The 13,018-nt window shown below is 45.8% G+C and overlaps 1 protein-coding gene across 7 annotated transcripts in view; it reads left to right on the forward strand.

The window, feature by feature from the left end:
- The window catches only part of DOCK8 (dedicator of cytokinesis 8), a 230,982-nt gene that overhangs the window by 110,278 nt on the left and 107,686 nt on the right, over positions 1-13,018 (forward strand). For all 7 annotated transcript variants that reach the window (XM_058693243.1, XM_058693244.1, XM_058693248.1 and 4 more), the window contains 2 exons: positions 130-223; positions 974-1,136. In XM_058693243.1, the coding sequence (XP_058549226.1) occupies positions 130-223; positions 974-1,136 (257 nt within the window). The remainder of the gene's footprint in view (positions 1-129; positions 224-973; positions 1,137-13,018) is intronic.

Here is a 13,018-nt window from a genome sequence, read left to right on the forward strand (position 1 = left end):
CTGCAGCCCTAATTTCTATGAAAAGTGTGTTAGAATAAAACTTAAAGATCAAAATCTTCCTGGAAATCATTGGCCCCTACCCAGGAGCCCATGGTGCATTCTTGCTAACCCTAACTTCTCTTTTTGCAGGAGGGGGATCGCCTTAGTGATGAAGACTTATTCAAGTTTTTGGCTGACTACAAAAGATCTTCCTCCTTACAGAGAAGAGTCAAGTCAATTCCAGGTATGGATGGCTTGTCTTTTCCTCTCTACCTTTGCCAAAGCCATTTATGAGTAGACACATTACTTGTCTGATGCTACAGTTTATAAAATAATGTTTGCTAAATGAGATGTGGGATTTTGCTATAGGAGTTCAGAGTCTGACTTGGTCTACTTTTTTTGAAAATCTGTGTCTATTTCTATTTCTGTTTCTACTTCTCTTTCTATTTCTATTTTTACTTGTATTTCAGGAACATCATGCTCTAGATCTGGTGTCTCGGATAATCAGATAATTGAACAGAGGAGCCTCTTTATCAAATAAAATATTGTACGGAACTTGTAGTTTAAAAAGAAAAGTGAAAGTGAGCTGCCTTGGTAGAAGATGAGAGCATCATCCTTATTAGCAATTTGATAGTTCCTGAGGCACTTCTGCAGCACCCTCGGGTATCAGGGAACCCAGTTTGAAAACCACCAGCAGTCACGTGTGTGTGTGCTATTATAGTGTGGTAGCTTTGAAAGGAAGTTTAAAGATCCATTTCTACTCCTTGTACAATTTCTTGCTTTTTAATTTCTAGAAACTGAATCTCAAAAGTGGTCATCGCATGATCTTTCTCCAACTATCAGAAATTAGCTGAGAATTCCAAAATTCTTACACTCCCACAACTTATCCCTTTTTTTTTTTTTTTCATAAAAGAAATATAGTATAACGGTCTTTCTTGACTCCCGTGGAACATGACAGCGTCTTGACTGAAACAGTTCTGTTTTCCCTCTGTAGGCTTGCTCAGACTGGAAATTTCTCCAGCTCCAGAGATCATCAACTGCTGTCTGACTCCTGAAATGCTGCCAGTGAAACCTTTTCCTGAAAACCGGACGCGTCCTCACAAAGAGATTTTGGAATTTCCAATCCGGGAAGTCTATGTCCCCCATACTGTGTACAGGTAAGAAACTAAGGCTCGTGGAAAACCTTGGAACCCACATGTAGAGTTTTGTTTGGAGAATGCGCTCATTATCCTTCCACTGATCTTCTCAACTTCCTTAAGTTTGGGAGAAAATGAAATAGGATGCTTACATAACTATGGATAATTGTTAGATCAATTTCTAAAAATGGTTTATCTAATTTTATTTAACAGTGTGTTACATCATAGTTGGAATTTGGGATTACAGTGGACATATTCCTTCCAGAAAGGAAATAATCCTGCTAGTCATTACCTTGGTATTTTATACATACAGAAGGACATATTAGGGAGACCAGTGTGACCAAAAATGTTCTCATTGTCTGAAAGAAAGCTTTTTAGCTCAAGACCAGCTCTGTCCGGTAACATTGATAGCAGTGATAGAAATCTTCATTACGTGTGCTCCCCAATACAATAGCCACTAACCACATGTGGCTGTTCAGCATTTGAATTGGGGTGCGTGCAATGGAAGAATTGAAATTTTGATTTTATTTAACTTTATTAATTTCACTTTAAGTTCAAATGGTTGCACGTGGCTGATGGCTACCATATCGGACGTCATGGAACTAGACGGTAAAAACCGAACAAGTTAGGCTTCCTCGGTTTCTTAGAGTGCCTTCTCGGGGGGCTGGGGCGGGGAAGCTTGTCAACACACGTCTTCCAAAGCCATTGCTGCTCATATATATTAGTTTTTATCTTGAGAAAAAAACTTAAATGCAGGGAAAAATGTTAGAATAGGTGCCTTTCCTCTACCGTCTAGAAATGACATTTGTTGTTTCTTGTATCTTAAACACATACACATGTACATTCTTACTGGTTATATTGAAGCCTCCTTTATCCCCAGCCTCAAGTCCCAGACTTCTACCTTGCCTCCCAAATGCCATTGTTAACCATGAACTTGGATGGGTTCTTTCCTCTATTTTCTCTGGTTTGAGACACACACCCATATACATACATGTATCTGTGAACACCGAATGATATTATTCTTATATTCATTTTAAATGTACCTAAATAGCTTTATACTCTACGTTACGCTGTACTTTCATACAGCAGTATGAGTTTTCTTCTCTCTTATTGTGAATTCATGAATTTTATTGATGTGGTGCCTTGCACTCCATTACAGTCATTATCCTGTATAGTTACTCAGTTTGTCACACATATCACCAAGGGGAAGTCCTTAACAGCTTGTGTTTTAGAAATATTAATATAGATTCATATAGCATTTATTTTTTAACGTCTATTGATTTTGAGAGAGTGTGCATGCACCTGTATGAGTGCGGAAGGGGCAGAGAGAGAATTAGAGACAGAATCCCAAGCAGGTTTTATATTGTCAGTGCAGAGCCCCATGTGGGGCTCGATCCCATGAACTGCGAGATCATGACCTGAGCTGAAATCAAGAATCAGAAGCTTAACTGACTGAGCCACCCAGGTGCCCCTATGTAGCATTTAGTCATTCTTTTTAACTGCTGTATAGTATTCCTTTGTGTGAAGATGCCATATTTTACTTATCCATTTCCTGTTTTTCTATTAATAGATATTTCTGGGGTTTTATTTTCCAATTTGGGGCTCTTACAAACCCTATGGAAGGTGAAAATTTTTGCGTTTGTCTCTCTGTGCACACGTGTGCAAGTGTCCCTAAGCAACGTCCCTTAAAGTGAAAATACTGGGTCGCCAGTGATACACATTTTCAGCTTTTTTCATACTGCCCCTTGTTTCCAAAACTGTACCAGCACGCAATCCTTCCAGCAGGACAAGTGAGCTGATTCCCCAGACCCTCATGCATATTTGCCAGTGTGACGTGTATGTATGTGGGACTGAAACGCAAAGAATTTCAAAACTCACCCAATTCCCACCCCCACCCTCACATTTCTCGATGTGCAAAATTGAGATCCAGAGAAGGTGAGTGATTCATTGAGGCCGAAAATCACAGAAAGAAATATAAACAAGCATCCGCTCAGTTTGAAATGAGTCTCTTCATGGGGTGCCTAGTGGCTTAGTCGGTTAAGCATCCGACTTCAGCTCAGGTCATGATCTCACGGTTCGTGAGTTCGAGCCCCGCATCAGGCTCTGTGCTGACAGCTCAGAGCCTGGAGCCTGCCTCCAATTCTGTGTCTCCCCCTCTCTCTGCCCCTCCCCTGCTCACTCTCTGTCTCTCAAAAATGAATAAACATGAAAAAAAAAAATGAGCCTCTTCCTTTCAGTACCGGTGAAGTCCACGTGGTCATTTCCCTACCTCATCCTTTCTAAAGCAGCTCTCCGTGGTCTTTTCTCATTCCCTAAATACAAACCCAGCCCCAGTCCCTCTCCTTAGATAAGTATTTCTGGGATAGTGGTTTCAGCTCCCCACTCCCTAGGGGGAGATGAAGGCATGAAAATGTTTTCTTGTGGAGACTGTGTTTGTATCTTTTTAGAAACTTTATCCTACCTTTGGAAAAGGAAGTGCTTGTGGCAGAATAAACTTGCATCAAATGAATTCTTAGTCAGCTTGTCCTCAGCACTTAATCACCCAGGGGAGGCATTTACGACTCTTTCTACTCCTTGCTGCAAACATGCTGCCTTAATGACATCACAGCAGGACTCAGAATGCATTAGTGCACCTGATGATTCAAGGGATGGAGGGGTACCAACCAGGACAAGTCCGGACAGATTTCTCTGAACCCGACTTGCCATCAGGAGAAACAGACCCGCAGGTGCCCAGTGAAGGCGCGCCAAGGCCAGTCCATTAGAAACCAGGTCTCTCGTTTTCCTTCAACGCCTTCTCTTGGCTCCTAGGCCGCCATACTTTCTAGCTTGTCTAAGGAAGGAGCGTTACAGTGAACTTGGCTCAGAACCTCTGAGTGGGGAAACATCAAGGAATTTGGAGAGCTTCTTGTCCAAAGCTTTAGAGTGGTTTCAGTTAGGTTGGTCTTAGCAGCAACCCAGCCCTGGACGAATCTTCTCCCTTCCTGTATCTCCCTCCCATTTCACAAAATAGAAATGGAAGCCTTGCGTTAGGTCTCAACTGCGGGTCAGATCAGTGAGCCGACTGTTGACCTTGGCTGACCCACTCTTCTCATTTCTGTCAAAATCCGCACCTCCCACCCCACCCCCGCCTTTTGTTGCTTCTCATCTCCTTATACCTCAGGAAACTCACAACCTTGTGGCTTTTCTATCCCCTTCCCTTCTGGTCAAAGTGTCCCTAAGCAAGGATCTCTAAACCTATTTACAGTACGGGATCAACAGTGGGTTTGTCCTAAAGCCTTATCTCTCCTGAGAGTCTTATCATGTAACAGGGACAGCAGTTTGTCTTTCTTTTCGAAAAGTTTTCCTTTGATTTAGTGGGATTCTGGATACCATCCTAAGGGTTTGGCATTGGGGAACTCGTCCTGTTGACACTGCTGTTTCCAGGTCTCTCATCCTGGTCAGGGCTGCATCCATCTACCAAAATCAAACAAATGAAGATTAAAATGTCCAGGGCCGGTAAATTCAGGCATAATGCTTTGTTTTACGGAGGGTTGACCTCATGAATTTGAAATGATGGCTTCGCTTGTCAAAGTTCGATCTACCTGGAACTTGGGGAGAGTGTGTCTTGTGGGTCAGGCAGGGAATGCCCGAAGGTATCACATCCAGCATTTGAATTTCAAATTTGTGTAATTTTCACCTAAACTGCAGAGCTCCCGTGGCGGAGGGAACTATTACGTGGATCTAATGACAGATGGAAATTTCCTGGCCTTGAATGTGAGTGGTGGCCAGAGTCATACATATAACAGGACTGTAATATGGGTGAGGCTTCTAGTGAACACCGTGTGAGTAGAACTCAGTAGAACTTATTTTTTTACCTGTCTTAAAGGAGCATCTGCCATGGAGCCTCAAACAGAATCGGTTTAGGATAGGCTGAAACTGACTTCCTGTCCTCAGTCCCCGCCCCCATCCTTCCTACCCCCTCGTTCAGGGTCACCACCTCGTGCCACAGTCTGTTCTCTGTGAATGCCACCGTGGTGCCTCTGCCTTATTCAGATTGTTTTAAGGAGGAATCTGCATGAACTGTAGGAGCACTACCCTGGGCTCCAGCAATGTCCCCCTGAGCCAAAGCGGGTCGGTCACGTGTAAAATAAACATTCTAAGGGAGGAGGTGAACTTGGAGCCAGAAGTGCTATTCCCAGGAGCGGCCGGTGTCTTCCAGACCAGGGGCCTTGGCCCCCTGCGGGCCCCGTGCTCCGGTACAGGCGTGGAGGCTTGTCCTGCAAGCCTCATTCCCTGCCACAGACCCAGGCCGGGCCCTTTGCAGAGTCACCAGCAGGACAGTGATGATTGTGAAGAACATCGGGGAAAATGAGGTTGGTAAACAGGATTATCCAAATCTGAGTTTGGCACCCCTTTCTCCACGGCCAGATGAAGAGAGCACCAGTTGTTAGGCCAGAAACATGTTTGAGCCCACTCCTGGCTCATTTCCCAGGGACGCCCGGCAGCTGGTAACGGGGACACCAGCTGCTGCCTTCCGGTGGGGGCACGGGGGCGGGGGGAGCAGGGCTGTCGCCAAGGCCCAGCGCGACCTTTCAGGACGTCTCCTTCTGCAGCCGCCATGGGGGTGTGTGCAGAGATCACAGGTGCTGAGGTTGTAATGAGCTTGTTAATCTCCTCGCCGTCCCTTTAGCTGGTGATTATATCAGAGAAAGCCACATAAAGTGCGTTTTCATCTCTTAGCCCGGCCCCCAGAAGCCTCTGAGGTCTTTTCATCCAATTAGCTGACTTGCAGCGGACGACCGTGCTTGCCGAGAACAAGTGTATCAGTTAGAACATGATTTCTTTGATGGATAATGAGCTGTTTGCAGGCCTCCTCCTATTTAGCTGAATGTTCTCAGACCGGCCGTCTGCATTCCCAAGGTTCGCCTGATGTCTGGTTGAACAGGGAGGTGCCTCCCATATCACAGGGAGGGGGTCTGAAAACGACTGGCAGACATGTGATGCACAGAGATACAAAGAAGGGCGTAGCAGAAATGTGGGAGCGGATCCTGCATGGGTGTCTGGAAGGTAAAATGGAGCGAATACGATTTATAAGGAAAGGAATGAACCAGAAGTAATTCTGGATGAGATGGTCAGGAAGGAGCTGGGCCATGGTGAGTGGACAGTGTCCTTGAGAGAGACTTTTATTTGGTCCAGGGAAGGGGACTCCCAATCTGAGCTCAGCCGGCCGTACGTCCGGACTGGACGTTTTCAGTACTGTGTCCTGAGGCTGGGGGTGTCTCAGGGTCCACTGCGGGGAATTATTCTATGTGCTACCAAAGCAAGCACAGCGGGAAATTAATAACACAGTACCGGGGGTGCCTGGGTGGTTCGGTGGGTTAAGCATCCGACTTCAGCTCAGGTCATGATCTCGTGACTCATGAGTTCGAGCCCCGCGTCGGGCTCTGTGCTGCCAGCTCGGAGCCTGGAGCCTGCTTCGGATTCTGTGTCTCCCTCTCTCTCTGCCCCTACCTTACTCACACTCTGTCTCTCTCAAAAATAAATATTTAAAAAATTTAAAAAAAAACAAAAAAAAAAAACAAGTGCAAATGCCCAGCCCCCACTGGGAGACCCCCTGGAGAGGACCAGGCAACTCCATCCACCTGACTTGGGAAGCAATCCCAACATACACTGGGGTATCAGGTGAGGTGAATTTGGCAAAGAGAAAGTCCTGGTTTATCAAGACGCTGCAACACAGCGGGAAGCCTCTCCACATGGGGACAGTATTTTTATAGCATAGCCCAGATGCTGCCAGCACTCCAGCATTCCTGCTAATGAATAATTGGTGGTTTCTGATGTGATTGGCCCTGGTGTAAATCATTATCAAACAATACTTTCCTTAAATAACTGTCGAAATGACAACTCCCCATTCTTGTTTCTTGAGTCGTTTGAGTTTTACTTATTTTGGAACACGTAGCCTATTCTAATGGTTCTGAATTACTAAAGTACAAAAACGCAGAGTGAAAATTCTCGCACACTCCTAACTTCTAGCCATCCAATTGCCTGCCTTTGGGACACCCTTTTAAAGACGTGTGTGTGTGTGTTTATATCTATTTGTTTTTATTCTTTTATTTATTCTATCAATATTGAGTACCTACAGTGTGCCAGGCCCTTTTCTAAACACTGGAGAAATACTGGTGAACAAAATAGATGAAAATTGTGTAAATTCCACCGTTCAGTCCTGTTTTTGGCCCATGGAAACGACCATTGTTTTCAGTATGTATCCCTCTGGAGAGACAGTATCTGTATGAGCCAATATAGTCCTGGTGTTTTTCCCTTCACAAGGGCAAGTATAGCAAAATCTTCACCCCGTTCTGTACCTCGATTTCTCGTTGAATACCGTATTGGGGAGAGCACTGCTGTGTGAATACATAGAACTGCCTTTTTTTTTTTTTTACAGCTGCACTGAGTCTCATTCAGATGGATCATGATTTATTTAGCCCATGATCCTGGGCATCTAAGATGTTGCCAATCTTTTGTAACAAATGATGTTACAGTGAAAACAAACCTTCTATAACTTTTCACACCTGTGCAAGCCTGTTTATTGGCTAAATTCCTGCTTGTCACCCTTTCAAGGGATCTTTAAAGAACTCTAGCAGAGTTCTTTAGCCTGAAAATGCAGTCCTTGGTTTTTACTAGTCTTAGCAAGCAGTTGCTTGTGGAATATGGGGTTTATTATAAACTAGCATTTCATTTGGAACAATAGTGCCACACAGGCAAAAAGCAAAGAGAATTCCTGGTGCCTGAATTGTCCAGATACTTAAGTGCCCACGCTTGACTTTGCTGTGGCAAGTTGGTCTGAAGAGTAAATTGGGAACACAGTCTTACCTTCCCGATGCCTTGCTCCAAAACTCCAGTGTCCTCCTTCTTTTTGGAATGAAAATCAGGAGGGAGCCAGTTAGCTAAGATGGCTTACCAAGTGCAAGTTTTGCAAAGCCAGCCTGCCACCACAACATTCAGCCACTTGAGGGCACAATTTGCTCACTTTCTAGGTGTAGACACACCTAGTTATTTTTTTCCATTTCAAAGCAGATGGAGTCTTGATTTATTAAAGGAAAACACACCTTTTTTTTTTTTTTTTTTTTTGCTCTTGAAGCACAGGACCAAGAAAAACTGGAAAGTATCCCCATGTCCCGGAAGATGGCTATTGTGATTTTTTTTGCAGAGACAAGTATTCTAACCTGTCAACATCTGCCTTCTTTCCTTAGTCATGACCTTAGAAATCTGGCACGTTTCGAATCACTATGTTGTGCATCTAAAACTTAGGTAACATCATGTGTCCACTCTACTCAGAAAAAATTCTTTCAAAGAAAGGACGTGAGTGAGACAGTAATGAACTAGTGTCACAGAGGGTTCTGTGTTCGGTAATGTCACTGATGCCACATGTCACAGCCCCACATTTGTCTCTGGTTTATACTCATTCCTTTTGTGTCCATTAAGTGTTAGTGTGAGCATCCTACTGAAAGTGTGAGCGTCCTACTGAAAGATCCCATTCCGTGCACTGAACGATGGTGAAAGTCATTTTTCCTTTGGCTCCTTCATACAGCGCTCGGCAGACAGGCTGGTGCAGCGTCCTATTTGGACACAGACGGGCAGCGTAAGGTGGATGGGGCAGAAGCATCAGGGAAATGGTAATGAAAGTGAGACCCATCTGGGCCCACGTTTGATGATGATGCTGATGGTGATGTTGAGCAGTCGGCCCAGATTAGAAGGAGCCTCCTAAAATTCGAGAAGCCTGGTTTCTTTGATTTCTAGACTCTTATTTCTTTTATTACTATTTTCACATGCGTTCTTTGAAGTGGCTTGTCCTCTGATGACATATCCTTCAGAGAATTGTTCCCTCTTACTTCCTGCATCGTGCAGGGGGACCGTGCAGGGGGAAACATCTTCTCTCCTCTGTAGCTTTTTCACCCTCAGTTCTGACTTTGTTGTGTACTTGATTCATGATCTAAAGGTACAGGTTCATCCACTCTCCACCAGACATGTTTGGCCATCTCTAAAGCAGAGGTATTTAAAAAAAAAATTACTTATGTTTATTTATTTTTGAGAGAGAGAGACAGAGTGTGAACGGGGGAGGGGCAGAGAGAGAGGGAGACCCAGAATCTGAAGCAGGCTCCAGGCTCCGAGCTGTCAGCACAGAGCCCGACACGGGGCTTGAAATCATGATCTGAGCCAAAGGCAGCCGCTTAACCTGATTGAGCCACCCAGGGACCCCTAAAGCAGAGGTATTTTAACAACCCTCCATAATAATGGACGTCCTGTGCTTTCTGGGCCTCAGACCTCACCCTTGGCCTTTCTCAGCAGAAGTCACAATGCCCTGAGGCCAAATATTAGACGCTGTGTTAGGGTCTTCCCAGGGGACAATGTGGGTACCGGTTGGGACAAGGCTGGCTAGCGCCATAACACAAAGTGAAATATATTTTATTTCAAATTTTACTGATTTAGATTCAGCTATTTACTGATAGGTAAGCAGGGAAGGACTGAGTGTTCCAGTGTAATGTAATTTTTGAAAATTATACAGTCAGATTTCTTGGATATTTACCACTAAAAAAAATGAATTTCACATACCCACCAACCTAAATACCAAAAAGGTTATAAAACCAAAAATGTGCCCGTTCCATCTCATTTGTTTTATGTTCTTTGTTTGACAACCTTCAGGAGGTAAACTGGGATCCATGCAGCTGTGTAGAAATAGCCATCTTATAGTTCACTAAGGATGACAGTCGAGGAATTCAACTTCCTGGCTCATTTGAATGGTTTTAAAGAGATTTCCATGCCTCAGGCTAAAAATCAGACATTTAGCAATAAGAACATCTCAAAGCTCATGTCTCAGCTTTTCCTAGAGTTTCTGTTTTTCTTTTTAATTACTTATTTATTTTTAGGGGAGAGGGGCAGAGAGATAGGGACAGGTAATCCCAAGAAGGCTCTATGTAGACAGATCCCAGGAACCATGAGATAGTGACTTGAGCCGAAAGGAAGAGCCAGTGGCTTAACCTGCTGAGCCGCCCAGGTGCCCGAGCTTCAGGTTTTAAAACCTTCACACCTGTGCTTCCTTTTGGCCCTGGCCACTTTCTTCTTGAGGGTGACATGGGTGGTGTTTTCTCTCTCATCAGGGTCCCAAGACCAGTGCAACAGCCTTTCTGAGATCCCTTCTTGGGTCCAAAGACAGGAAGCAGACCAGCTGTGGCTAGATTTACATCGCTGCCATGTCGGGCTGCCAGTTCACACCCCCTAGGGTCACACACACACACACACACACACACACACTCTATACTCCATTTCACCTTTGAGAAAATTGAGAAAGAGACAAACCCAGAAACCTTGGCTCCTCCCACGCTCGGAGTTCTGTTCTCTCTTGTCCCCATGCATCACCAGCCTTTACATATCCCGGTTGCAAAACTTTTTACCTCACCATCGTTGAGCCGCATGCTGCCAAAGGACACATCACCCAGGACACTTGGGTGCTGCTGTAATTCTCCCGTAACATCAGTGAGATGTGCCTAGTGAGGAGAGGAAGAGGGAAGGGAGGTGAGATCCGTTCTCCTGGGATGGACTTTCTCCCGCTGTCCTCACCAGCCAACCCACGCATGGCGGAGTGGACTGACCGATGGCTCCTTTTGCTTTTGTAAAGAACAAACATCAAATTAGTGGTCTGTCCTGGCTTTGTGAAAAAGCAAACCGAGAACACTTAGGCTCCCCAGGCCCCCTTCTAGCCAATATTTTGACACCGGTAAAACTTCGTTGAGACCAAACCTGAGGAGCAACTTTAATGGGGACAAATGGGAGGAAGTGTCTTTACCAAACAGGACCATTCAGCCTGAAGGGAGGCTTCTGTGGTGCCAAGGAAAAGTACCCATGATCACAGTCAAGAGACTCTCGGTTTTCTCATCTGTAAAATGGGATACCTCTGGGATACTTGGGGAGATGAATAGAGACTTTACGCATGAACGTGCTTTGTGAAATGTAAACCGCTCTACAATACGCCTCTTAATTGTTTTACTTGTGTTAAGTGTTTGCGTTTGACCTGATCGTAAATTCCTTGAGGGTAGTACGTTGCTCCCTGATTCAGGACCTAACGCTATTTATGCAAGTGGTGGAACCCGCTCGCTCCCTAAATGCTCATGGTACTGGCATGTGGGAGGGGTAGAGGCAGATTGGTTTTTAGCTGATTCGCCGGTATTTTGCTCTGGTGGCAGGTTGGTGGCATCTGGGAGCCAGCTGCGTCCCTCATGTCTCTAGCGCCCCGATTATCTCCTCTGCAAGGCACTGGTACAGCCAGGGTAACTTCCCCAGCTTGCCTTGTGGGGTCTGTCTCTGAGATTCAACTCCAAGCAGGTGCCCGGGGAAGGCGTGACTCTCGTGGGAAGGTTTTGATGTGATCTCCTCATTGGGGATTGGGTTGGACCTACCACTTGGATTGGAAGACATCAGTCTTCCCATAGTCTTGTTTCAGAAGGTTAGCCCTGGTCTTGTGAAGGTCAGGAGAGCAGACAGTTGATGACTAACTTTGATACTATTACGGCTGGAAAAGAGGCCCTATTTCTTTCGTACCCCTGGAGGGTCTCCTTTCTCACCAATCATCGAAAATGAAAGATCGTCTGCAATTCTTTTAAATGCCGTGAAGCTGGCATTGAAACCGCCCATTGGTAACTCACGTAAAATTTTTTTATATTCCCATTGTTTTCTTCACGGTTTTTCTTCCCTGGTCCTGGAATTCAGGCCAGGCCGTATTTGACGAGTTAGATTCTGTGTGGATGACGTAGCAGACTCTGAGTTTTTAGGATTTACTCAGCAGGCAGGGCCACGTTCAGCGAATGGCATTGACAGAGTGGAATAGAGGGGGGGCTTGTGAAGAGTGGAAAGTTTCCCTCGTGATGTCCAGGGTCTGTTGACGCATCAGGACGGGATGGTGGGCACGCTGTCTGGTAAAGATATTCCAACCAAAGTTCCCGGCCAGTTTGCTAGCGATAGTGAGTGTCAGGCGAACCCTTTCTTTTTGCACGGTACCCATGTAGAGCTTTCCCTGTGAGGATCAGGAACTTGCCAGAAATTTAGCAGTTACCTAATACGTGATTCTGTAGACATGTCAGCACCTCCCAGCAGTTTCCCTGCTTGATTCGTGGATATTGGGTGTGTGTGGCCATTTGTAGAAGGTCGTGGAGGAAGACACCTGCAGCGGGAGTGATGTTTGATGTTGCTAAGTGTGAACCCCAAGGCGGGTCCGGGGCAGAGGTGGGTGGGGGAGGCCAGACGCACAGCTCTGGAGGTGGTGCCTCCAAAGTCGTTGACACCCCTACGTGTCCCTCCGAGGTCGCTGATTTTTCCAGGGACTGCAGTAGCTGGTGTTGTCACAGAATCGCTGTAGTACTGAGCACAACGCCACCACGACAGATAAACGGGAGCGGGCCACCTGCTGATTTCATGAAGTCTCGAGTGTCTTCTCCCAGAGTCACGTTGAAAGGAACCCAAACTCTGGCCTGAGAATCCGTGTCTCTGGCCAGCAGCCAGGGTGCTGACTCTGTGTGTCTCCAGGGCAAGGAGAGGTGCAGCCCATGACAATGACAGTTGCTCCAGCCCTCCTAGTGGTCTGGGGATGGGCACAGACCATCACACTGGTGATGAGCCTGGGGATTGAGAACTCCTCCCTACCCTCCCTCCTCACCCCTGCCTCGGAGCACCATACATGTCCTTTGAAAAGCTTGCACACCTAGCAGAACTGGTCTCCTTTGAATGATGTTGACACATTCATCTGGCCACTATGCTGGGGCCACCTGCCACATGCCAGGCACCGTGCTTGGTGCTGAAAGAGACCAGGAGTGACGCCTCTCTTTGGAGGCATAGCCCCGGTCTCCTAAGAGACACCGGAACCACTTACAAAAATGCCA

The sequence above is a fragment of the Neofelis nebulosa genome, chromosome 12 (genome assembly GCF_028018385.1).
Source record: "Neofelis nebulosa isolate mNeoNeb1 chromosome 12, mNeoNeb1.pri, whole genome shotgun sequence".
NCBI classification, from domain to species: Eukaryota; Metazoa; Chordata; class Mammalia; order Carnivora; family Felidae; genus Neofelis; species Neofelis nebulosa.